This window comes from Gekko japonicus, unplaced genomic scaffold, assembly GCF_001447785.1.
Source record: "Gekko japonicus isolate JY-2015 unplaced genomic scaffold, Gekko_japonicus_V1.1 scaffold1499, whole genome shotgun sequence".
In the NCBI taxonomy this organism is placed as follows: Eukaryota; Metazoa; Chordata; class Lepidosauria; order Squamata; family Gekkonidae; genus Gekko; species Gekko japonicus.
The window spans coordinates 76,489-101,916 of record NW_015160885.1 but is presented as its reverse complement, the minus strand read 5'-3'; the positions used below and the strand labels follow the sequence as shown (position 1 = coordinate 101,916).

At 46.2% G+C, this 25,428-nt stretch overlaps 1 protein-coding gene across 1 annotated transcript in view; it reads right to left on the bottom strand.

The window, feature by feature from the left end:
• The window catches only part of ERBB4 (erb-b2 receptor tyrosine kinase 4), a gene marked incomplete at its 5' end in the record, with an annotated part of 401,399 nt that overhangs the window by 324,372 nt on the left and 51,599 nt on the right, over positions 1-25,428 (bottom strand). The window contains 3 exons of the mRNA XM_015423413.1: positions 8,840-9,039; positions 14,876-14,966; positions 18,153-18,226. Coding sequence (XP_015278899.1) covers positions 8,840-9,039; positions 14,876-14,966; positions 18,153-18,226 — 365 coding nt within the window. The remainder of the gene's footprint in view (positions 1-8,839; positions 9,040-14,875; positions 14,967-18,152; positions 18,227-25,428) is intronic.

Here is a 25,428-nt window from a genome sequence, read left to right as displayed (position 1 = left end):
CTTCAAATTGCCAGTCTGAACTCGGCCAATGTTCCAGCCAGTCAGACTCCAACTGCAGGTCATTTTAGGCTCTTCTCATTCTATGGTTTACTGGATGTGTTCTGATGGCCCTGTCTTCTGATTTTGTAAGAGAGAAAAAAATTATGCCAAGGCCGATGGTGCAAGTAAAATAAAAATGATATTTGATTGCTCCGCTAAGGATTCCCCATGTGTTTTGTCAACAGGCTGCTTCAGGGGAATCTGTTAGTCTTTCAGTTTTCTGTCAACAAAACTACAAGATCAGTTTTTAAATACACAATTAAAATATCTATTTTTACTCTACTTGCACCATTGGCCTTGGGTTTTTTATTTTAAAAAAATCTCTCAGTGAGTGGTGTGGCCCTTTTAGTTTCTAATTTTCGAATCCAACTTCATTGCATTGCATGACGCTGCCTTTTATTGTGTTTAAGTCTGTAATCCAATTGTATTACCTTGATGGTTGTATGTATTTTTTTATTTATTATTTGTTTTAATTGTTTTAACTTGGGTGTTTATGCCATTTTAATGTTGTTAGCCGCCTTGAGCCAGATATCTGGAAAGGCGGGATATAAATATAAACAATAAATAAATGTATCATATTGCATTTTTTTTAAAAAAGCGGTAATCTGCCATGAGCATCAAGTAAGAAAGGCAAACTATGAATTAAGTAAATTAACAATAATGGGGGGGGGAGGCTCCTATAGCCAGGTACTGTGGTAGTTCTGACCTTTAATCTATTGCACTCTGTGCCCTTTTACTTTACTTGCACCATTGGCCTTGTTTTTTTTTAAAAAAAAACTCTCAGTGACTGGTGTGGCCCTTTTAGTTTCTCCTCTCTAATTTTCTAATCCAGCTTCATTGCATTGCATGACACTGCCTTTTATTGTATTTAAGTCTGTAATCCAATTGTATTACCTTGATGGTTGTATGTATTTTTTTATTTATTATTTGTTTTAATTGTTTTAACTTGGGTGTTTATGCCATTTTAATGTTGTTAGCCGCCTTGAGCCAGATATCTGGAAAGGCGGGATATATAAATAAATAAATGTATCATATTGCATTTTTTTTAAAGCGGTAATCTGCCATGAGCATCAAGTAAGAAAGGCAAACTATGAATTAAGTAAATTAACAATAATTGGGGGGGGGGCAGGCTCCTATAGCCAGGTACTGTGGTAGTTCTGACCTTTAATCTATTGCACTCTGTGTCCTTTAATCTCTGACCTTTAATCTATTGCACTGCCTTTAAAATAAAAGGCTCCAGGTAATGGTTTCTGATATGCTTTTAGTGACACACACTGAGCTCCCACTGAAATACTGTTTTTTTAATCACAAATTTCTTGGATCAATTTGCCTCCTATCTGTTCGGATGACTGAGCGCCCCGGCATGGCAGGGCATTTGGCCCATACTGCGAACTTCCGCGTGGCTTCTACCCTGCAATCACCTGGAGCCCTTAGAGAGCTGCTATGAGTCAGAATCGAAATCAGGTCTGTTATTTCCTCTATGCTCTCCCTTGTGCTCCTCATGGGTCCCACTTGAACTAGCACAGTTTCTCAAATCAATTTCGTTACCTGAAAAGTGCCCAGTTTGGTTTGATGTACCTTTCAGCTCCTTGAGTTTCTTTGCATTTTCCTCCCCTTTGCTTTACTGACATAGACATGTCATTGTTGTTCAATCACACAGTCGAGTCCGACTCCTTGCGACCCCGTGGACCACATCATGCCAGGCCCTCCTGTCTTCCGTCATGCTCCAGAGTTTGCTCAGTTTCATGTTCGTTGCATCAATGACACTGTCTAACCATCTCATCCTTTGCTGTCCCCTTCTTCTTTGACCTTCAATCTTCCCCAGCATCAGGGTCTTCTTCTCCAGTGAGTGCTCCCTTCTCATTTGGTGGCCAAAGTATTTGAGCTTCAGCGTCAGGATCTGGCCTTCCAGGGAACAGTCAGGGTTGATTTCTTTTAGGATTGACTGATTCGATCACCTTGCAGTCCAAGGGACTCTCAAGAGTTTTCTCCAGCACCATAATTCGAAAAACATCTAGAGGAATTTCAGACAGACGATACAATCCGGAAGAGGAATGGTTCCCAAATGGTTACTGATCTGTCATTTCAGTCAGAACTGTTTTAGAACCGGTTCCCTACTGGAATATAGTTGTAATTTCACACACAAATGCTTCTGTCCCGTTTAGGAAACGGGGCTGAAGCGTTTTACCTGTTAACCGCTTCCAAGGAGTCCTCAGTTTCCTCTCCCAGTTCCGATGCGCTTTTCCCCACCGTTTTTTGCCCGTGCGGGCGATCGCCGGCTTTTTTTTAAAAACCGTTCGCTTTATAGCTCTATAACGCTATACTGTAACAGCATTATATCAACCCCATTGGAGTGCCTGGAGTGTTGTGTTATAGCACTATAGCACTATGGTGCTCTAAAGCGAACGTTAAAAAAAAGCTGGTGTTTGCCCGCGCGGGCGAAAAATGGCGGGGGGAAAGCGGTGCAGTCTGAAATGGCAAACCGCTTCAGATCCAGCTCTTTACCGGAAGGGGAAAGCCATGTGTGAAATGGCAGCCCTATACCAGTTTATTCCACGACGGATCAAAAATGGCTTCAAAACGGGTTAAAAAGGGTAATGTGAAGTTCCTCATCTGTTCTTCAGCACTCAGCCTTCCTTATGGTCCAACTTTCACAGCCATACATTACTACTGGGAATACAATTGATTTGATCGTACGGACTTTTGTTGGCTGGGTGATGTCTCTATTTTTTATTATGCTGTCTAGGTTTGCCATCGCTTTCCTCCCAAGGAGCAGGCACCTTTTAATTTCATGGCTACAGTCACCACCTGCAGTGATCTTGGATCCCAGGAACGTGAAGTCTGTCACACAGACATATGTGCTGACAAAACACTGCAAACAAGGGTACATGTGATTACATCAAGATCCTTTTACTATTGTGCACGTGCAGTCCCGTGCTCAGTGAAGCATCACACATACACCCTTTGACACCATGGCACAGAGTCACATCAAGAATGCCTTACTGCAGTGTTTTATCCACCTACACGTCTTCACTGGGGATGAAGAGAAGGAAAAACCATGCTAACGAACTGAAGGAAGAAGTGGGGATTTTTAATGCACTCACAGCTCTTTAGCAATAAAACTAAGCAATTGAGTGCTACACAAGAGAAATTCAGACGAAGGGAAGTATCCCTAATAAACAGAAGTCCATTACCCGAGCCAATATTTTGACTCTGTAAAGGGCAGTTTCATGTTTATAGGCCAGTCCCGTTCCTCTTCATATCCAGATTCATCAGGAACAATACAGGTAGCTACAATTTCCTTTGATTCCCCCCCTCGTTGCTTATAATCTTCCCATTAGACTTCCAGGGTCCCCAAGGAATCGACAAAGCTATCTCTTCGAGGACTTAAACAAAATCTGTCACTACAGCACTCCGCATATGAATGTGGACAATACTCCCGCGTCCCTATGCCTTTCGAGTGGATCTGTCTGGGCGGGATTCGGTTCCTTAGAAGACAGAAGGGCTCTTCCGGAAATCTTCATGTCAAAAGACTGCATGTCTTTCTGCCACTTAATTAAGGTCTACGTACACATTTAAGGTCCGAGAAACACGCTAGTCTTGGATAATTTTTAATATCAGAATTGAAGTGTTTGGGCTTTAATTAAAGCTTAGTGGTTTTAAATGGCTTGGTAGGCAAATGTAATTTAATTATCGGTACATAATTTCATTAGATAAATGAATACCCCCAAGCCCTTCTCCGCTGCATTTTCATATGCTGCTGTCTTACTCGGGCTCTTCAAATGGCAGATGCCTCTTTGAAATCACTGACAAAATGTCGGAAAGGATTTTTATCAACTCACATATTTTTTTTCCCCCTTTGATGCTCTGAATAAAGGCTTTAAGTAGACAGGGTTGTTTGAAAAAGAAAACTATCCTAACATGGGATCAGCAGTGCTTTCAGTCGCATAAGCAACAAGCATCTCTCTGTTCTTGGCGAAAGAGTCCAAAGCGTGCTACTGATCTGAACCAACGAAGCATCTTTCAGAAGCCCGTGGGGAGCGGTTATCAAGGAAGCATCTTCTCGAAACAAAACCTACTCATGGGCTTCAGGATTCCAACCTGTGTGTATGGGCAGGTGTCCTACTACTCCACACCTGGAACACAGAGTTTCCCAGCATTACTCTCTCTTCCTTCGGCCCCTTCAACCCCCCAGAAAGATCATTCCCAGGATCGCAGATATCACGCAGGAGAATAGCTGTGTGGGCTGAAGGGACCAGAGTAAGGAAGGATAAATGGGTGGAATCCCTCCTTTTTTCTTCTCCTCTTTCCTTGTTCTCCCCACCCCAAGCCACCAATCCACGCAGCTCTGCCTCTTCGCAGATTCTTTGATTGTAGGAATGAGTTACAAAGCCAAAGAAGAACCATCCCTAATGAGACAGATACTTAGCTCTTTCCTAGAGAAACCTCCCAAGATATCAACCAGAAGCTACCAGAATGGGTAAACAGACTGGTCTACTAAGGCCCCCGGTCACACGGGAGGAATTGCCCCGCAAGAGGGACGGATCGGGGGCGCATCAAGCGGGCACAATCACACCGCAACATCTGGGAAGCTTCACACACCTGTCCCCGATCCGTCCCTTCGGCCCGAAAACGCGCATTTAAAAGGTAGTAGCAGCAGAGCACTACCTTCCGGATGATGCACGGCGTCTGGTCGGGGAAGCGCTGGTAGCCCGTCGCAGCCAGCGCCGCTCCCCGTCCCACCCATGCGCACAACCGCGCTACTACCGGTTTGCTGCACAACGTGTGATCGGCTGCAGGAGCACAGAGCCGCGGGGGCACATCGGATTGCGCTCCCGCTGTTCTTTTTGCTCCTGCTCTAATTTGCCTCCCTTCGGCAGCGGATCATCCCGCTCGTGTGACCGGGACCACATTCTCTCCATGGATTAGAAAATGGAGTCTTGACACAGCAACCACCGAAGGCAGAGGCTGCAAGGTAAAAAGGCTGGAGGACAACGGGAGGAGACCACTGGGTACATCTTGGTGACATCGACAAATGGCCACATATTCATCCATACCCTGACTAAATACTGTAATCCATTATATACGTTCCCCTTCCATTCTCCTGAATTATTAACCAGTCTTTGAAAAGATGCTGGGGATTGCTAAAGCCCAAAAGATAAAACTGGGGATTCCTATACACCACCTGGCCGTTTTGGGAAAGTGAATTTTCAGTGGACATAGAAGACTCCCCCTAATCCTTCATGCACCTAATGGGCCAACGTCCTACAAAAAAAGTCCCAGTTTCTGTTTTAATGACGATCACAAAGGAACAACAGGGTGCAAGACCAAAACCAGAAATGCCGAAACATGCCACGTGGACATTAATATATATGTAAATCAGACGTACATTAAACCTTGCTTCTGTTAGGCCATTACCAGTGTTAAATGGCAAGGCAAGTTGCAGTTACTATACATGCAGTGATTGGCCTTCATGAAGAGACTGGGAGACAGGAGGGCCTTCGCCAAATACTGAATGCTTCCTCTTTGTTCTGTTCAAACTGAACTTGATCAGATAGCCATCTTTATCCTGATTTTCATGTATACAATAATACTGAACCAGTCCAGGGCTCTTTTTGTAGCAGGGGCTCCTTTGCATATTAGGCAACATACCCCTAATGTAGCCAACCCTCCCAGATCTTACAGAGTTCTTCTTACAGGGGCTACTGTAAGCCCTTGGAGGATTGGCTACATTAGGGGTGTTGATAGATCGCCGCTAACAAAGATCCGGGGAGTGATTTCAACCAAAGTGATCAGCTTTATTGAAGTAACGAACAAGCGCATAAACCAGAACAGCTTTATATTGAGAGCTGGGCTCCTTTTATTTATTTATTTATTATTTATTATTTAGATTTTTATCCCGCCCTCCCCGTAGGCTTTTAAACATTCCTGGGCTGATATAGCCACGCCCATTGACAGATAACAACCAATGAGGTTGTCTGGATAAAGTCCAATGAAATTCATTCCCGCTCAGGGCATAGGTGTCGTTCTGATTGGTCGCTGAAACAGAGCGACCAATAGCAAGGTAGTTCTGAGGAGCCTTCGTCCGGCTTGAAGCTTCGCATGGGAAGTGAATGCGGTGATTCATGAAGTCATTTCAATACATAACAGGTGTGTCACCTAATATGCAAAGGAGCCCCTGCTACAAAAAGAGCCCTGCAGTGAACACCAATGTTATTATCAATATATCTACCATTAAACTGGCTCCTGTGTGGATAACAGAAATGGCACAACAGAGCCACCCAGAGAGAAAGGTAAGGGTCTCCCCATATACTTGAGAAGCACCACAGAAATATATGACTTTGTTAATTGATCAACAGGGACAGCCCTTCTGTTGCCACGCAGCCACTTCAGATGGCATTGTTAAAGACTCTGTAAGATGACTGCCTTGCTGGACTGTGAAAAGTGTGTGCCAGGGCAATGGGCAGAACTGCAGCTCTAGTGAAGTGCCCTGTGCTGGACTATGGGAAGTGTGGCCAAGAGGCCAAGAGGAGCCTTGAGCCAGATGTGGACCCGGGACTACAGAAGCCTTCTGCCGCCAAACTCCTTTATCCACACCAAGCACCATTATGCAGACCAGCAGCCCTGACTTCCATGCAAGCCAAGACAGCAGCAGATCAAAAAAGAAGCCATGCTCTCGTAAAGGACGGATGTTCCTGAACAGAAGCCATGAGGGAATCTCTTCTTTGTCACGTAGTCACATTTTAGTTGTTTAAGCTGAGCTCTCTCTGAGTCCGCTCTCCTGCTTGTTCCTCTCCTAACCCCACCCTACCTTGTTGGTTCCATTCTCGTCCGGTTTGGAATCCGTCCACGTGTGTTGTTGGTCAACCCATGATCTCTTCCCCTTAGTTTGTTTTTTATTTTTCGCTGCATGATCCAAGCGTCTCGTCGGACAGGTAAAGTATTACCCCACCAACGATATTCCTGCTCATGCAAAGGTCGCTATCCTTTCAACTCTGTATTCCTTGTGCTGTATTGTGTGTGAATGCTTGAGTATTGTTTGTATGCCTGAAAACATTCAGTAAAGAAATCAATTATTTTAGCAACACAGTCTCTGCGTCTATTTGCAGGCTCTGGGAATTCTGACTCCCATATACACAGGTTATGATCCCATATTTTATGCCTACTGCCATTTAATATTCATAATTCCCCAAGTTTGTTAATAATTAATTGGTCCGATGAGGACTAAATATGCCCTAGAAAGGAAGGAATGTTGAGAGCTGCCAAGTGCCAGTTAAAAGAAAACAGGAAGAAGACGTCTGCCTGCTCAAACCCCTGACGGCTTAGAACACTCTGGACACTGGGGTGTGAGGAATTCCACCTCCCCCCATGATTCTCACAGATACCAGTTTGCTTCATATTACTCCTTGTTCATATCAACTTCCATTACATTTAGTAATTTATGTAAAAATGTTTCTATGCCATTGCACAAGTAGTGTTATTTTATTTTCAGTACAAGGAAGTCAAGCACCTGTATTTTACAAGCTACTTTACCATGGCTTAGGGGATTAGATGAATTCATGGAAATTAAGTCTTTCAAATGGCTACTAGCCACGGCGGCTGAGGGGTCTCCTCCTCCTCCTCCTCTCCCCCCCCCCTCTCCCATGCCTGTCCCTGTGTCCAAAATAGCATTTTGGAGTTTACTTTTATCCTCTGGAATTTCAGTTTTAATCTTCTTGAGAGCTAACCCTTTTGACTCCCTGGTTTACAGAACGGATAGGGCGTGGAGTTGAGGTTTCCCCCGAGGCCCTTCAGTTCTAGCCGGATCCCAAGATGGGGTGGTGGTGGGGAATATTCAGCAGAGCCTTTATAAAGCAGAGGAGCTTATGAAATAGAGGGTGGAGCGGTGGGACGAAGAGGAAGAGAGAATCCTTCAACGTTCGTGACTTCTCTCGGGTGCGTTCCACTCCCTCGCCGACTTCTGGGTCTCGGCCTGCGTGCACATAACACGCTCTCCCGAGCCAAAACACCCATAAACGCTGTCCTAGATTCATAATCGCCTCATTCATCTCAAGCCGAGCAAGACGGGCCGGGCGGCCCTCCAAACCACATGAGCTTGGGAATGCAGAAGGGGGATCCATGGGTGTGTGTGTGTGTGTGTGTGTATGCTGCGGAGGGAGGAAAAGACGTTTGGGGAAGGGAGATGGGGCGGAGGGAGTAGGGCGAGCTGGGGCCCAGAACGAGGCAGGGGTGGCGAGCAGCTGTTTTCGAACCCTGCAGGGAACCTCGTCTGCCACGGAATCCATGCGTGCTGCAGAGGTCACATTAGCGGGAGTGAATGTGCTCCAGGGGATGGAAAAGGCCATCAAGTGGCGGCCAACTTATGGCAACCCTGTGGGGTTTTTTAAGGCAAGAGACTAACCGGAGTGGTTTGCCATTGCCTGCCTGGGCCCTGGACTTGCTCGGTGGTCTCCCATCCAAGTATAAAGAGGATAAACAGCTTTAAAGGGGGATTAGATAGATTCACGGAGGAGAAATCTATCAGTGGCAACTAGCCACGGCGGCTGAGGGGAACCTCCACATTCAGAGGCACTAAGCCTCTGAATCCCAAAGCCAGGAGGCAACATCATGGGAAGACCTCAGCCTCTCTGCCCTGTTGCTGGCCCTCCAGAGGAACTGACTAGCCACTGCGTGACACAGGATACTGGACTGGATAGACCACTAGTCTAACCCAGCTGGACTCTGCTCATGTTCTAATGTCCTTATGGCTTACGAGAGAGTTCTCTTTCTGCGCACATTGCAGGGCGAATACAATACTTACTGCAGTTTTCGGCCTTCTTGTTTCTGTGGATCACGGTCTTTTGGCTGGCAGTGCTGAAAAGACTGGTCCAGTTGATGGTGTGATAGAAGCACAAGTTGGTGTTGTCCGTTATGTAGACGTTGCCCGCACTGATATGCTTCAAGGACTGGAAATGCAGCGATCGAATGCGCTGCTGTTTGAGAATAAGCAAGGAGAGGCCACTGGAAGAGGAAACAAGAAGAGAACAGTCAATGGGGGAACTTCTGCGGTTGCTCAGCGACAGCCTTACACAGCACCGCCCCCCCAAAGGTAATCAAAGTGAGGTCTCTGCTGTCCACATATTCACCCATCCAGACAGGGGCAGATTAACCATGAAGCAGACTCAGCACATGCTTAGGGCACCAGGGCCAAAGGGGGCACCACAAAGTTGGGAAAAGGTTGAAAAGAAAAGAAAATGAAGATTTGTTAAAAAAAAAAAGAAAGATAAAACTAGTGCACATTGATCATGGTGCACCCTAGGGTTATCTTGTATTTTTTGTTGGTGAGGTGCAGGGTCATAGGCTATGGCACCAAGATTGGGCAGTGCTTAGGGCACCAGTGAGCTTTAATCCGTCCCTGCATCCAGACTACTGATGTGCCACAAAGAGGCACAAAGCCATGGGTGTGTGAAGGTGAGGAGTGACTTCAACGGAAAAAATCTGGATGGATCACTGTAGTACAGCAAATCACATACTTGCTTCGCCTAAAGAATAAACCAAGAGAAGGCATTACTAACAAGCTCTGCCAGCCTACACATAACAATTAAACAAAAATATCCAAGGGGCAGTTCATGCAGTCATAGAATCACAGAATCAGAGAGTTGGAAGGGACCTCCGGGGGTCATCTAGTCCAACCCCCTGCACGATGCAGGAAATTTACAAATATCTCCCCCTCCACACCCACAGTGACCGCAGTTCCATGCTCAGAAGATGACCATGGGCATGGGTGGGAACTTGTGAACCTCCTTCCTTCCTTCCTTCCTTCCTTCCTTCCTTCCTTCCTTCTTTCTTTCTTTCTTTCTTTCTTTCCTCCTTGACCAGGACCAACAGTCACTTTTCATGGTGTTCTCCTTTCATCTACTTAGTCCTCATAAGAACCTTGTGAGGGTGCTTTAGGCTGAGAGACCGTGACGGGCCCAAGGCCACCTGGACCGGCTTCCATGGCAGAGCAGAGAATTCCAACCCAGTCGTTCCAAGTCTGAGGCAAATCCTGTAAGCACCACGCCAAGCCAGTCCTCATTCACTGAGTAGACTAGGCTTCACAACTGGCGCTTCAGAAAAAGATCCCAATAAAGGAAAACTGTATCCTAACTGCGCTCAATTAATTTTTAAATATTGAAGTGAACAGAATACAAAAATTATTTGTGAAGTACACAATATATACACATATTCAACAGTTATTGGTTGTTGTATAGGTTGTTAACGATGATCTCTGGAATGTTCATCCGTTTTGAAAGATATCTTCTTCTGAACAGATGAAGGAAAATGAAGAACATGTGATGTCTCTGGTCAGTTTTTCAACTGGTACATTTTAAGAAATTCATAATTTTCTTCGATATGTCAAAACATTATTGAGAGGATGTTCCTGCTGATTCTACATAGGGCAAAATGCTGTAAATCTCCTCCTCCTCTTCTTCTCCTCCTCCACCTCCTCGAGTTACACCCTTCTGTCTGAAGAAGGGAGTGGTGACTTCCGAAAGCTCCTCCCCTGCCACAAATTTTGTTGTCTTTCAAGTGCTCCTGGACTGTCACTCTTCCCTACTACTACGGACAGACTGACAGGGTGATCCATCTGGATCTATCTGAAGAAGGGAGCAGTAAGTGACTCGCGAAAGCTCCTCCCCTGCCACAAATTTTGCCAGTCATAAAGGTGCTGCTGGACGCCTGCTCTTTTCTGCTGCTGCAGACAGACGAACACGGCGACCCCTCTTGATCCTTCTAATCCCCTTGTGATTTCAGTGGGTTTGGAAAGATGTAATTCTGATTGTGAAGGCACAGTTCTTGATCAATCAGATGACTACACTTTGCTTCAGGGGGTCTGCCAAGACCGCTAGGGGATGGGTGTGTGTGTGAAAGGTTGCCAGATCCAGGTTGGGAGATTCCTGGAGATTTGGAGGTAGAGCCTAGGGAAGACAGGGGCCTCATTGGGGTACAATGCCGGAGAGTCTCCCAATGCTCCCTCTAAGCTATGGAGTCCTATGAGGAACAATTCTACTGGCATTAAAGTTGTGAGCAGGTGATTTGACTACTGCATTAATTAGTCTGCTCAGGAGCCATCCTTCCTGAGCTAAGATAAAAATCTGTGAGCCAGAGGCTAAAAAAAACTGTGAGCGAGCTCACACTAACTCAGCTTAGAGGGAACACTGGAATCTCTCCTCCAGAGCAGCCTTTTCCCCCCACAGGAACTGATCTCGGTAGTTTGGAGATGAGCAGCAATTCCGGGGAATCCCCAGGTCCCACCTGAAGGCTGGCATTTCCTGACTTTCTTCTAGACAAGACGGCCTTTCGAGAAGAGATCTCTTGACTGAGTTGTTCTGATCACAACCCAAACAGGCAAATGGATGAAAACACAGAGCAAAGATGACTTTGGTCAGCATTCCAGAGTTCAACGGTAGTGAAGCGAAGGCCTACTTTGAGCCAGCTTTGTGCAGATTTGTTTGATTTTTTTTTTTTAAGTGATCATTATTTCCCATCTGTTGTTGGTTTGTTGTTGTTGTTGTTTTGGATGCAAGCCAATACCACACAAGCCAGCACGACTGTAATTTAAATCTCAAGGTTTCTCTACTGCCCACAATATGTTTGGGCTATCGTTTTACAACCCCTGCAGAATCCCTTGACTGATTAACTACTTTTTGTTCCATGGGCTATGGTTTATATTACACAGATATATTGCTTCGCACCCCTTCTATTTTGGTATCTTCCCTTCCTCCACATCACTTTTTCATATCTGGATAAGCTTTTAAAGATGGGACATGTAAGCTATTATTACAAGCCCTATGTACTATAATGTTGCTACAACCCCTCAGCAATCTAGCCGGTATATTCTTTCATTTTCTAAGACACACACAAAAAAATCATTCAGTACCAGAGCAACATTTATTGGCAGAAGAGCAGCAACATTTCCAAAGATCTTAGTTCATAATGAAACCGGAGTACCAAGAGGCAGATTGCAAAGGTAACACCGATTGTGACTGACAACATTCAAGTTTGGCACTTGAATAGATTGAAATGTATTTGTCATAACAAAATGGACACAGAGCAAGATTAAAGCGAATGAGCGAGATAAAACTGAGCAGTCATAACAAGGCAATCCAAAACGCCATCGATCCAAAAGACAATAAGGGATGTGGGAAACCAGACGGTTTTTACTTTCATTTTATGGAGGCTCATGCAGCAGTGGCCACTTTCGGGAGGACCTCTTGGCTGTTACTTGAGAATGGAAAATCAATTTCTCACAAATTAGACCAAAACTCTCACCCCTTCAACAACTCAGGAAAGAACATTCTTACAGAACACAGAAACGGACATGGTTGTTGTTTTTTCCCCTGTTAGAAAATCCTCTAGTATTAGGTGGCATTAAAATCCCTAAGAAAAAAATTATGTAGGAGAAAAAGTCACTTTTTTGCTTTGTTGTTGTTGTTTTTTTAAAAAAAGGTAAAGGTAAAGGTTCCCCTTGCTCGAAAGCCAGTCGAGTCCGACTCTAGGGTTGCAGTGCTCATCTCCGTTTCAAAGCCGAAGAGCCAGTGCTGTCCGAAGACGTTTCCGTGGTCATGTGGCCGGCATGACTAAACCCCAAGGCGCACGGAACGCTGTTACCTTCCCACTGAAGTGGTCCCTATTTATCTACTTGCAATTTCTTGCTTTCGAACTGCTAGGCTGGCAGGAGCTGGAACCAGAGACGGGAGCTCACTCCGTCATGCGGCACACTCGGGTCTCGAACTGCTGAACTACTGACCTTCCACAGCCTGCAGTTCAGCGTCTTAACCACTTGAGCCACCGCAGCTCCACTGTTTTTTTTTAGAAGAATGCATAACAAAGCCTCTGTTTTAGGACACAGATTCAGGTCGGGTAGCCATGTTGGTCTGAATCAGCAGGGCAAAGTTTGAGTCCAGTGGGCACCTCTAAGACCAACAAAGTTTTATTCTGGGCATAAGCTTTCATGTGCATGCACCCTTCTCCAGATACAGGTTGTTGTGTACTGAGCCTAATCTCGTCAGCCCCAGCTTGGGGACACAGAACAATGGACTGCTAGGACCCTGGGATGGACCTAGCCTATTGTGGGGAGTGGGTGTGTGATGGGTGTGCCGTTTTATGGGCTTACAAGCAGGGCCACGGCCCTGCTAGAGTTGTCTTTAAAAAGGTAAAGGTTCCCTTGCTTGAAAACCAGTCGAATCCGACTTTAGGGATGCAGTGCTCATCTCCATTTCAAAGCCGAAGAGCCAGCACTGTCCGAAGATGTTTCCGTGGTCATGTGGCCGCCATGACTAAACACCAAAGTTTGAGCTGAAACCACTAATAAACTATGAGCTTATATTTCACAGTATATTTCACAGGTCTTACCAATCACCTTCATCCAGTCTTAGCTGTATTTATTGCTCGGTTACTTATGTACCTTGACTCTATTTGACCCTTCCTAACGACACCCTCCCCACCCGCTACCTATATGTAATGGTTGGTGACTTCTGCTTCAATGTATCTGAAGAAGCATGCGTGCCCACAAAAGCTTTTACCTTGAATAACACTTTTTGGGTCTTAAAGGTGCCACTGGACTCTAACTATATGCTTTTAGGACATGTTTCCTGTTATATTAGTATGCAATTTCCTCAAATCACTACCTCTTGCCACTTACATTTTCCCCTTTGTGGACAGAAAAGTGCTTGAGGTATGAAACAGGCCCCAAAATGTGTTCATTTTACCACTGGGGTGCTTTTTGACCCCAGCAAGTGTAACGTATTTGGGGAAACAACGTCTCAGCCGTGGCACAGGTCCAAACAGCACCACTTCCCATGGGGCCTTACACTGGACTTGGCATCCACCGTTAGCCATGGGGAAGCCAAAACCCAGCAATAATAGCAATGTCGGGGGGCACCTCAGGCTTTGCTGGCATAGCCCAAAAGAACAGGCCAATGTGCCACTGTTTGGCATACATGAACGAGGTGGTCAACCCTTGGGAGGTGGTGGATGCTCCTTGACTGGACGTTTTCAAGCAGAGACTGGACGACCATTTTTCGGGTATGTTGTAGGGCTCTCTTTCGGCTCTGCTCCTGCAGAGTGCAGGGGGTTGGACTAGATGACCGGCAAGGTCCCTTCCAACTCTAACATTCTATGATTCTATGAACCCCTGCTCCATTGTTCCACATTCCTTAAACGACAGATCTAGAAGATATCCAATCCACTCCTCACTATTTGGAGGCATGTGACTTTTGAGGTCCAGATGATACATCTCCGATCATTAAATGGGCAAAGGGTTACTTAATTTGTAAAGATAAACCTGTTGTTTGACATCTGCATTGAAGTGGAAGGTTGCAGTGTTGGAAAGCATTGGCAGGCGGCAGTAGGTGTCCACATGGGGAGGCAGAGAAATTATCCAGACCCCAGTCAGGGTGCTTCAGTGTCAAGCGGCCCCTCCCATAAGCACAGATTTTTTTAAAAAGAAGAGGAGGAGGAGATTGGATTTATACCCCGCCCTTCACTCGGAGTCTCAGAGTGTCCGACAATCGCCTTTCCCTTCCCCTCCCCACAACAGACACCCTGTGAAGTAGGTGGGGCTGAGAGAGCTCTTTTGAGGACTGCTCTTGAGAGAACAGCTCTGAGAGAACTTGTGACTGACCCAAGGTCACACCAGCAGCTGCATGTGGAGGAGGAGTGGGGAATCAAGCCCGGTTCTCCCAGATAAGAGTCCGCCACTCTCAACCACTACACCAAACTGGCTCTCAGAAATCAACACGTTAAGCAAATTATGATTTCTGAGTGATGATTCAACTGTAAGAATTCTAAATGGGTGGGGGGGATCTCCAACCTGTAAAGTGCTCTTCCACCGATGGTCACCAAATTCGAAAAGACACTGAAATCTGTCATGTTTTCCGGCCACGACTGTATGTTCAGGTAACCTGAAGAGAATGAAAACAGAAGAGTTAGAAACTGTCTCCGCTGGAGACTTGGCTTTACTGCACACTCCTTACTGCACAAATGCAATCTCAAAAAGCAGGAAGTGGGTTGGATCCCATGCAAAATGGCTGCCGACAGAAGGGATTTCCATCAGTGGCACTGGACTCCCCCCTCCAGGGGCGGATGAAGGCTCACGGGTGCCCTAAGCACTGACCAATCTTGGTGCCCCCCTCCTTCCCACACTGACCCAGTCCGTTTTAGTTGTTGACCTGTCTGACCAGATCTACAATGCAGGTTGCAGCAATACAGAAATTTATTCCTACGATAACACAATAGACTGTACGAACTAAGCCAAGCTTGGGCTACATAAAGTTCTTTTCACCCTTTTCCCAACTTTGTGGTGCCCCCTTTCGCCCTGGTGCCCTAAACACCTGCCTAGTCTGCTTCATGGTTAATCCGTCCCTGCCCCCCTCCCACTGCAGCCTCAAATCCCCCTTCCTCAAATGCTACTCCTGGTGGACAGGGGACCTCCCCCACCCCAGAACAGCATGAAGGGGGAATTGGAAGACTGCCGGAAGAAGAGGAATTGGCAAAAATCTCTCCCCGTCCATCAGTAGGGATTTCCACTGGATTCAACCCATTTTTGTGGCTGCCCGGCCTGTGAGCTGAAGCAAAATGAAGGGATACCCCTGCTACCCTCTGTGCAGAAAAAAACACCCCATAATGGGGTTTCACTGCAAACCATCCCTCCTACAAGTGTCCTGACTAACAGAAGAGAAGGAAAATGGCAAAAACAGTGAACACAAGCGCCCCCCCCCCCCGGTACGCAATGCCCTGAGACACACCATAAGTGAACAGCATGGAAACCAAGGCTTGGGTCAGTACTCTGTGGCCCACGCAACCCTGTGCATTGCAGTGTGAGGAAAAAGCAGCCTTCATGATCAGTCTGGGGAGGGGGGCACTTGAACGCGGAGGGAGCTCGCACGAGGGACCACCGAGCAAGGGGCTAGTGCTCTTATGAGCACGACAACACCATTCACAGAGCTCTTCCATGTCAGTGGTTCCTGTTTCTCATGCGACTCCCTTTCCTTTGCCCTTAACCAGACATTTTGGCATGCAGATGTTCAAGAAGCTGCCTGTCTGGAGTTGCTTTTGGACCCAGGCCTACTGCTGGACAAGCAGGTGGCAGCCGTGGCCAGGAGTGCCTTTGATCAGTTTCAACTGGTTATCCGGCTGCAGCCTTTCCTGGCCACTGTGGATGCCCCTGGATACATCTAGAGGAGACTACTGCAATATGCTCTGTGTGGGGCAGCCCCTGAAAAGCGTTCAGAAACGTCAACTGGTACAGAACGACGCAGCCAAGATGTTGGCTGGATTGTAGGGGCCATGTCACTCCAATCTTCGCCCCTCTACGCTGGCTTCCAATTTGTTTCTGGGCACGTCAGGGTGCTGGTCTTGACCTTCGAAGCCCGTCATGGCTCCGGACCAACGCACCTGAACGACTGCCTAATTCCTTGCGGCCCTGCCCGGCCCCTATAGTCATCTTTGGAGGCCCCGCTTCTGAGATAAGGTGGTGGTAACCTGGGAGAGGGCCTTCTGGGTCACAGAACCAAAGCTCTGTTTGTAACCTGAGATCAGGCAGCTCTTCTTCCAACCAGTGATTTCAGTTTATTAGAACAGAACACAACGATACATAGAACGATCTCAACTTATATGCAGTTTGGAACTGGCTAAACCACACCCATAGAACAGTAAGGCCCAATCATGAGTGAGCGCTTGGGACCAATAGGGTTTGCTCCCGCCGAAAGTCATAGTCTTTCCTGATTGGTCCGTTGCGCAACGGCACCCAATCAGGCTGTTGATTTTAGGATCCTGAGAGTCTATGGCGCTTGTGACTGAAGCTCGGGCTATTCACATACAAATACATAACACTCTGGAACCCTCGCCCCAGGGAAATTAATCTGTCCCCTTCTGTTGCCATCTTCCGCCAGTGGGTAAAGACCTTTTTTTGTTTGGTTTGGTGTTCCCTCGGCAATCTTTTCTTCCTAACCAATGTTTCTGTTTTTTAACTCTGTGTGTATTTTAACTGCCTCAGTGGCCTTTGTAGGGGCAGAAACACGGGATACATTTTTCATAAATGAATAAATAACAATGGCCCCGGTCACACGGGCCAGATAACGCGGGGAGGAGGGGTGGCTATTAGCACCGTCGCAATTTGAGTCGGCGCATGGTTCTTGCAGCGCTGCAACAGGGCAAAAGGAGCACGCTGGGGCGATCAGACGGAGACAGTCCGTCCGCGGCCCTTGGCAAACAATTTGCTAGTGGCTCGTGGGCGGTACTTTTTAACTCCGGATCTTCAGCGGTAAGCTACGGGCTGGGGATGGGCGGGCGACGCTTCCCAGACGTTTCTGTATGGTTGCACCCGTTTAATCCGCCCGGCAGTCGTGCCTCTCCCGAGGCAAATTCTCCGTGTGACCGGGACCAAAAAATAGTATTAGCCCCCAACCACACAGATGCCAAACCAGAGCACTGTTCACATCGGCTGATGAGGGACCACTGTTTACTTTTAGGCTGCTCACATGTGTGCACTTTTAGGCTGACTGTGTGCACCTTCTCTCCATCACGAGGGCCATAAGAAGGAACAACTCCAACTAGTTGGGTAGGTCACAGAGTGCTAGAATCAGAAGGGACCTCCAAGGTCGTCTAATCCATCCAACCCCCTGCTCAGTGCAAGAATACCCAACGATGGCATCCCCGACAGATGGCCAGGCAAGCCTATGGATTTACACCTAGATGTAAACCCGTAGTAAAACCATCCAGATTCTTTAACGTGACAGCCAGATATCTGCAATTAGTGGGAAGACTGAAGAGGATCTTCTGCTTTTATATAGTAGTGGCACTGTAGGGTGTGCAGGTCACTTCACGTATATCATCCCAGCAATATTACGGTGACCCGATACAGCAGGTCAGTTGGTGGGTATCTTTATGATGAAGAGGAGGGGGACAAACCCTACAGGGTGGGTTTTCCCAAGTTTTGAACTGGAGGTGCGGTATGAATCAGGAATTTCTGGGTTCACCGTCCATACTCTCAGCCGCTGTCTCCCACTTCACTTACACACTCGTTAGTTTTAAAATATGGGGGGGGGAATGAAGAGTCTGAATTACGTAATGTCACAAGGGTCGGTTACCTGTTATTTCCCTCACTGTTTGGAAGACATTTAAATTCTGCGGGTCGATGGCTTCGATCATGTGATAAGGGTCCCTGGAAGACAACAAAGACACACCGTTAGCCAGCCACGTTGACAGGTCTGCTCCCAGTCCTGTGGATTAAACCAACTTCATTCGTCCCTGATCGAGAATCTGGAATTTGGGGATGAGTCAACAGGGCCTCCCCAAGCCCCCCCCCCCCAACTGCTTAGGGACAAGTGAAAGGAAAGAGGTGAGGCAAAGACTCCCTCTTTGGGGTCCAGATTCAGGCCTTCCCCTGATATGCTCTTCAGAGTGGCTGCCAGAACGGCCTGGGTGTGTGTGTGTGTGTGTGCATGTGCATGTGCGTGTGTGTGGACAAGGATCCTCAGGGGAAGGCGATGCAAGACCAGAGGGATCCTAAGAACATAAGAACATAAGAGATGCCAATGTTGGATCAGGCCAAAGGCCCATCCAGTCCAACACTCTGTATCCCACAGTGGCCAGAAATACCAGTGCCATCAGGAGGTCCAGCAGTGGGGCCAGGACATTAGAAACCATCCCACTGTTGACCCCCCCCCCAAGCACCAAGATGACAGAGCATCCCTTGCCCCAGAGCCCCTATCTATACCTTGTGGCTAATAGCCACTGATGGACCTCTGCTCCATATGCTTATCTAATTCCCTTTTGAAGCCGTCCATGCTTGTAGCCGCCACCACTTCCTGTGGCAGTGAATTCCATGGGTTAATGACTCTTTGGGTGAAGAAGTACTTCCTTTTATCCTGAGGAGAACTCACAGCTCACTGCCCAACTATTAACCTTAGAGAGCAACACACGTCTTATTTAGAAAGCTCAGTGTTCTATAGGTATCCCATTTCTCACATCTGAATTGGGGGGGGGGTATAATTCCACTGAGACATATTTCTCTCAGGCTCAATCCTGACACCAGATCAAATCACAGAAGCCAAGAGGATGCTTACCTACACCCCGACCCCGACGTGCACGTCACCCGGAAGTGACACGACCACGCCGGGCACGCTGGGGGCGGGGCCACGGTCATCCGAGGGAAAAATCATGCCGCTCAAAAAAGCACTTGGCAACCCTACAGCTATACGATATCATTTTTGGCGAGCTCACTTTCCCCACAGGCACACAGCAACTGCAGGAAGTGCCATTTATTAAAAAAAAATGAAGGGATCCCAGTTTGGCATAAAAAAACCCTCTTGGTGTGTACCATCTTGGCCACTACACAATGTTACTGATCAGTGAGTGACTTGAATGTGGAATTTGGGCTTCCTTTCGCCGAGGTTTGGACTTACTTTGGCAATGACCGTGAACAGACCAAGACTGTTTTCGTTGCCATAAATGCATCTTGAAAAAAGAGGATGCAGATCAAAAAGGTACCAAATCACTAAAAAACAAAGCAAGCCCCTAAAATTATGTGTTTTCACAAGTGAGTATTTGAAATAAATAAGCACTAGCCTTTTGCAGAACAAAACAAGACAAAAATGGATGTGTGCACAATTCTATGTCCGCAGCACAAAGACATTCATTGCAGGCCCTCCTCGGGTGCCCTTCAGATGCCATCAACTAGTTCAAAGAAGACTAATTGGCCAAGGCACCTTTTGGGACAGGCCCGAAGGACAGAGACGCACAGCCAAGAAATGGGGGTCAGCTCTAGGTTTCAGAATGAGGTCAGCAGGAGGGGAATGGAATGTTCACATCGAGCCCAAAGGACTTTGCCGAACATTGTGCAATGAATTCCTTTGGCTTAGCCGCTCTGCCCCCCCTCTGCCATGCAACCAATTTCATCCTGGATTACAGTTTTTAATTATGCTTTTTACTCAGCATGCAGTGGCTGAAAAAGGACTGCCGTCCGTAAGGCAAAATGCTTCAAGGTGAGAAAAGTTCAGTCAGGGGACTAAAAAACCGCTGTTTACTCCTTATATTTTTATACCCTCGCCAAAAAAGGGGGGGATTAAAAAGGTAGGTAGCAAATAGCCATTTTGTAGTCCCTCCTTCCTCTAAGAGTTTTACAGATGCTGCGACCTGCCAAAAAGACAAATAAGTGGGTTCTAGATCGAATCAAGCCTCGACTCTCCCTAGAAGCTAAAATTACTAAACTGAGGCTCTCGTACTTTGGTTGTATCATTAGAAGACAAGACCCACTGGAATAATAGAATCAGAGTTGGAAAGGGGCCATACAGAGCATCTAGTCCCACCCCCTGACCAATGCAGGACCAGCCTAACACATCTCTGACAAATATCCGTCCAGCCTCTCCTTGAAAGCTGCCAGTGAAGGGGAGCTCACCACCTCCCTAGGCGGCTGATTCCACCTTTGAACCACCCTGACCGTGAAAACGTTTTCCCTGATATCCAGCCGATACCTTTCTGCATGGAATTTCCAACCCGTTGCTTCAGGTCCTGTCCTCTGCTGTCAACTGGAACAGCTCCTTGACCTCCTCCAAATGACAGCCCTTCAGATATTTAAAGAGAGCCATCCTGTCCCCCCTCAGTCTCCTCTTCTCCAAACGAAACATTCCCAGGGCCCTCAGCCTTTCCTCGCAGGGCTCAGTCTCCAGACCCCTGATCCTCCTCCTCACTCTCTTCTGCACTCTCTCGATTTTGCCCACATCCCTTTTTGCAGTGAGGCCTCCAGAACTGCACACAGGACTCCAGGTGCGGCCTGACCAAGACAATCATGCTAGGAAAAGTTGAAGGCAGCATGAAAAGAAGAAGACCCAGCACGAGATGGATGGACTGTACTGAGGAAGCCACAAAGGGCCTTCAGTTTGCAAGACCTGAGCAAGGCTGCTAATGACGGGATGTCGTAAGTCGGAAGACACTTGATGGCCGTTCACACAAACACACACACACACCTCCTTTCACAGAGCTTAGGGTAGCATACAAGGTTCTCCCTTTTTCTATTTTGTCCTCATGGGGCTGAGAGAGTATGTGAAAGGCGCAGGGAGCTTTTTGGCTGCATGGGAATTCAAACGCGGGTCTCACAAGACCGACGTTCTTCCAACTCCTCTCTGAATTGACAAACCACAGTCAGGGCAATGGCGTAATCGCCGGAAACTGCCACAGCTCAAAGATTTGCACACCTCGAGCTCCAGTGGCCTCGGAGAAAAGGTGGTACTTGTAGTGTATTAAAAGCTGCCTTGAATGCATGACATGTTGTGAAACATCTAATTGAACTGTAATGTTAAGCTTCGTCCTGGGCTAGGATCCAAAGCCATCCAATAGTATTGCTAGCCCAGGCAGTAACGAGCCAATCACTTTAAGCAAGCTCCCTGAGTGGGAACTAATATGATTGGACCTTATCTCTGCAACCTCATAGGTTGATATTTGTACAGTGGGTGTGGCTACATTATCCGGGAACGTTTAAAAACAGGACAGCTGCAATGTAAAGGCTGTTCTGGCTATCAGATGTTGATCCGTGTTGGAGTTTGTGTTCGAGTTGAAGAATAAAGTCGTGTTCTTGCTGAATCACTCTCCGGCTGCTTTGTTAAGTGAGCGACTTAACAGTACTATAAATACTTTACACAGAATAAACCATAAAGACTAGCAGGTGAGCAGACAAAAACAACAACAGCAAAACCAGCAGTCAAACTGCTCTGAACTTCAGTCTGCCCTCTATATACTGGCAGCTGAAGCTGCTGTGTAACTGGGAATCCAGTTCCGGTGGATGGAAATATAAACAGTGTCTTCCTATTCCAGGACTAGTGAAGCTTTTATTACTTGAAGTACTTCCCTTAATACGTAAAATTACATGATAACTACATTGCAGAAGGGTAATCCCACTGACTCAAGGGATACCCCAGCACTAGAATTCCTCGAGCACAGGTTTCCCAAGTCCCTCCTGGCAACCAGTGGGGGGTGGCTGGAAGCAGCAGGGAGGCCCAGCCCAGGTACAGTGATGTGTCTATGTCACTGCCCACGTGACCTGGAAGTGATGTCATCACCTCCAGGATGTTGGGGTGACACTCTGGTATCTGATATCTATGGTAAATTTGGCTTCTACCATAGAGTTTTTGCCCAAATACCAGAGTGTCACCCCGACATCCCACATGTGATGATGTCACTTCTGGGTCATGTAGGCAGTGATGCAGACACGTCACTGCACTTCAGATGGTTCTGCTTTTCTGGGGTTGGTCCCCCCCCACTGGCTAGCTTATCAGTGACAGGGAGGTGGTGCCCTAAGTACACACTGTATTGTTGTATGGCTGCCCAAATACCACCGTTGGGCATTAATGTAGTTTGGTGTCGTGGTTAAGTGCGTGGACGCTAATCTGGGAGAACCGGGTTTGATTCCCCACTCCTCCACTTGCACCTGGCTGGATGACCTTGGGCAAGCCGTAGTTCTGATAAGAGCTGTCCTTGAAAAAGAACAGTTTCTGTCAAGAGCTCTCTCAGCCCCACCTACCTCACAGGGTGTCTGTTGTGGGGAGGGGAAGGGAAAGGAGTATCCAGCAATCACCTCAGGTAAACTGCAATAATTATCTTTACATTCAAAGAAGAATTTTTCCTGTGGTTAAAAAATGTTCTTGGCTGAGGCGAGATCTGATATTACAGATACTAGCATAATTATCTTTAATTTTGTGTGGTATTCCCTCAGCCTGCCCTCCTTCCTGTCCTACATTTTAGTTGGTTTTTTTTTTTTTTGCTTTTTTATGTGTATTTTAGCTTGGGCCCCGGTCACATGAGCCAGATAACGTGGGGGGGGAGGCGTGGCTGTTCACCCCAGAGCAAAATAAAGCGCGGTAGCCCGATCACATGGTCCCCCAAGTCTCCGTGTTTAGGCTGTTAGCTGGCAATCACACGGTGATGCTGCAGCGTGGTAAAGAAGCAGTGTGGCACGATCACACAAGCGTTTTGCATTTGTGCACATGTGCAGTTCCGTGGAGCAGCACTGCTTTCAATTTCATGTTTGTGCCCTTACGAAAAACATCCAGTTTGCGACGGGATGTGGACAAGCGCCAGATGTCATGGAATACTAGCGTTCCCGCAATCAGACGCCCGCTTGTGCTGCGCATTTTCCGGATACTAGTGCACTTTCCTTGGTACTTTTTAACTCTGCATCTTCGGCGGGATGCCACAGGTTGGCCACGGGTGCGCTACGCTTCCCAGATGTTGCGGTGTGATCGTGCCCCAAAAATCCACCCGACATTCGTGCCTTTCGCGCGGCAAAATCTCCGTGTGACCGGGGCCTTGGGGTTTTTTTTGTAAAGATCTTTTTTTAACTTTAATAGTGTTTTTTTAAGATGTGTTTTTATTAAGTATGTTTTCAATCTGTTTGCTGCCTTTGTGGCCTTGAAGAGGATAGAAAGGTGACGTATAAACTGAGTAAATACTAATTATAATGTGTCAGTATAAACCAAAGTATAGTTACCACATACAACATGGACTTGCTGATGTCACTTTAATTCCTCTGTTGATTTAATTCATATCGATGCCACTTTAATTCCTCTGTTGCTGTCACTTTAATTCCTTATAATTGATTTAATTTTGATCATTATTGCCACACACCACTCCTTTATTTGGGGTTTCATCTATGGATTTCCAATATATTAACAAATAGTATTTTCAGGATTAATTTAATTTGCAGCTAGCAGAACTCTACACCACAGCGTACCACTGAGCGTATCCTTCCATCTGTGTTTAATATAACTGTTGACATTTTGATGCCCTTTTAGTTCAGTCGGTTCAGTATTGTTTAGTAAACCTTCTCCAGAGGCATCCAGTGTCACTTCACAACTCTTGATCTTTGCTTCCATTCGCTTTAGAAATCTCCTCCTGATTATCGTGGACTTCTTCTTCCAAGATTTCTTGGCTTATCTTTCTGGATTTATCCTGGATGTTTTCCAATGCATGTCTCTAAAACCTTTCCCCCTTTCTCAGCCTTATATACTTCCACAGTCCTTCCTTGATAAAATAAGGTTGAAATGGAACGCTCCAGTGCTACATTATACCCCTCAGTAAAACTTTTAAATTCTATTTTTAAGGTAAAAAGGCACTTGTATTTCCTGATGTTTAACACTGGAGAACCCTTCTTTCATTTTAAGTAATGTCAGCTTTGTTTGCAAGTATGGTGACAACAAAAATATCTTTAGGATCTCCTTGTTTAACAGTAAAGCAATTAATTCTGAATGTTGATTATATTCCAGTAGGAATTTCTGTATTGTCTCCCATATACCCATTAATAAATTGTTCAAAAAATCGGTACTTACTAACATCCTCAGGGATGCCTTTCAAACCACTATTATTTTTCCTTATATTTTTATCTGGGTATAACTGAAGGGGAGGGGGGAAAAAACGTTTTCTTTCGATCCATGTCACTCCCCACTCTGATTTCCCAGAAATCTACCACGTATCCAACTCTGACACGTTTGAAAGACAAAAACATGCATTTCCTCATTTTGTTTTCCTGTTCTGATTTCTTACTCTCCATATCTGCAAATCAGATGAATCATTTTCCCCCCTAGTGTTTTCAGCTTGGATATTGTTAAACTCATTTTAAGCTGTGGTGTTTTACAGCTGGATTTTAATTAATAATTTTCCATATTTTGTTATAGTTTATTTTGGAAGCTGCCTCAGGCAGGTTCTCTATAAAAGTGGCATACAATTTTTCTAAACAAATAAAATTGCTCACAGAATAGATACTTATTAGCATCCCCAGGGATACCTTTCAAACTACTGTTGTTATTACGTGTATTACTAAATATTTCAGAAGATGTCTAGATTCTGTTCTTTTAATTTTAACTCCTAACCTTTCTTCTCTCTGGCCCCGGTTCTGAAGATCAATTCATTACTTTCCTATCCCCCCTCCCCCTTGTTCTGATTCCTTCGTTTCCATACCTGCAGTTTGGCTATCCCAAAAATCATTCAAATGTCTCTGGATGGTTGCCATCCATAATACACTAGGACACACACACACACACACACACACACACAAAACAACACTATACTTTTACCCATATGACGTTAGACACACACACACACACAAACACAAAAAAGCTACACTTCTGGGTCGGGTCTCTTTGATACTGAACTTCTATCCTTTTACCTCAGGTCACAGATTATCACATTTTGCCCTGATTCTTAGTGTCTGAAGGGGGAAAAAAAAATCATATTATACTTCAAAGACGGGCTCTGGGCTATGTTGATATATCTGAGATATCTTCCAGAGCTACCTCGAGGGGTTGGAAGAAGGAGAAGGAGAAGGAGAAGGAGAAGGAGAAGGAGGAGGAGAAGGAGAAGGAGAAGGAGAAGGAG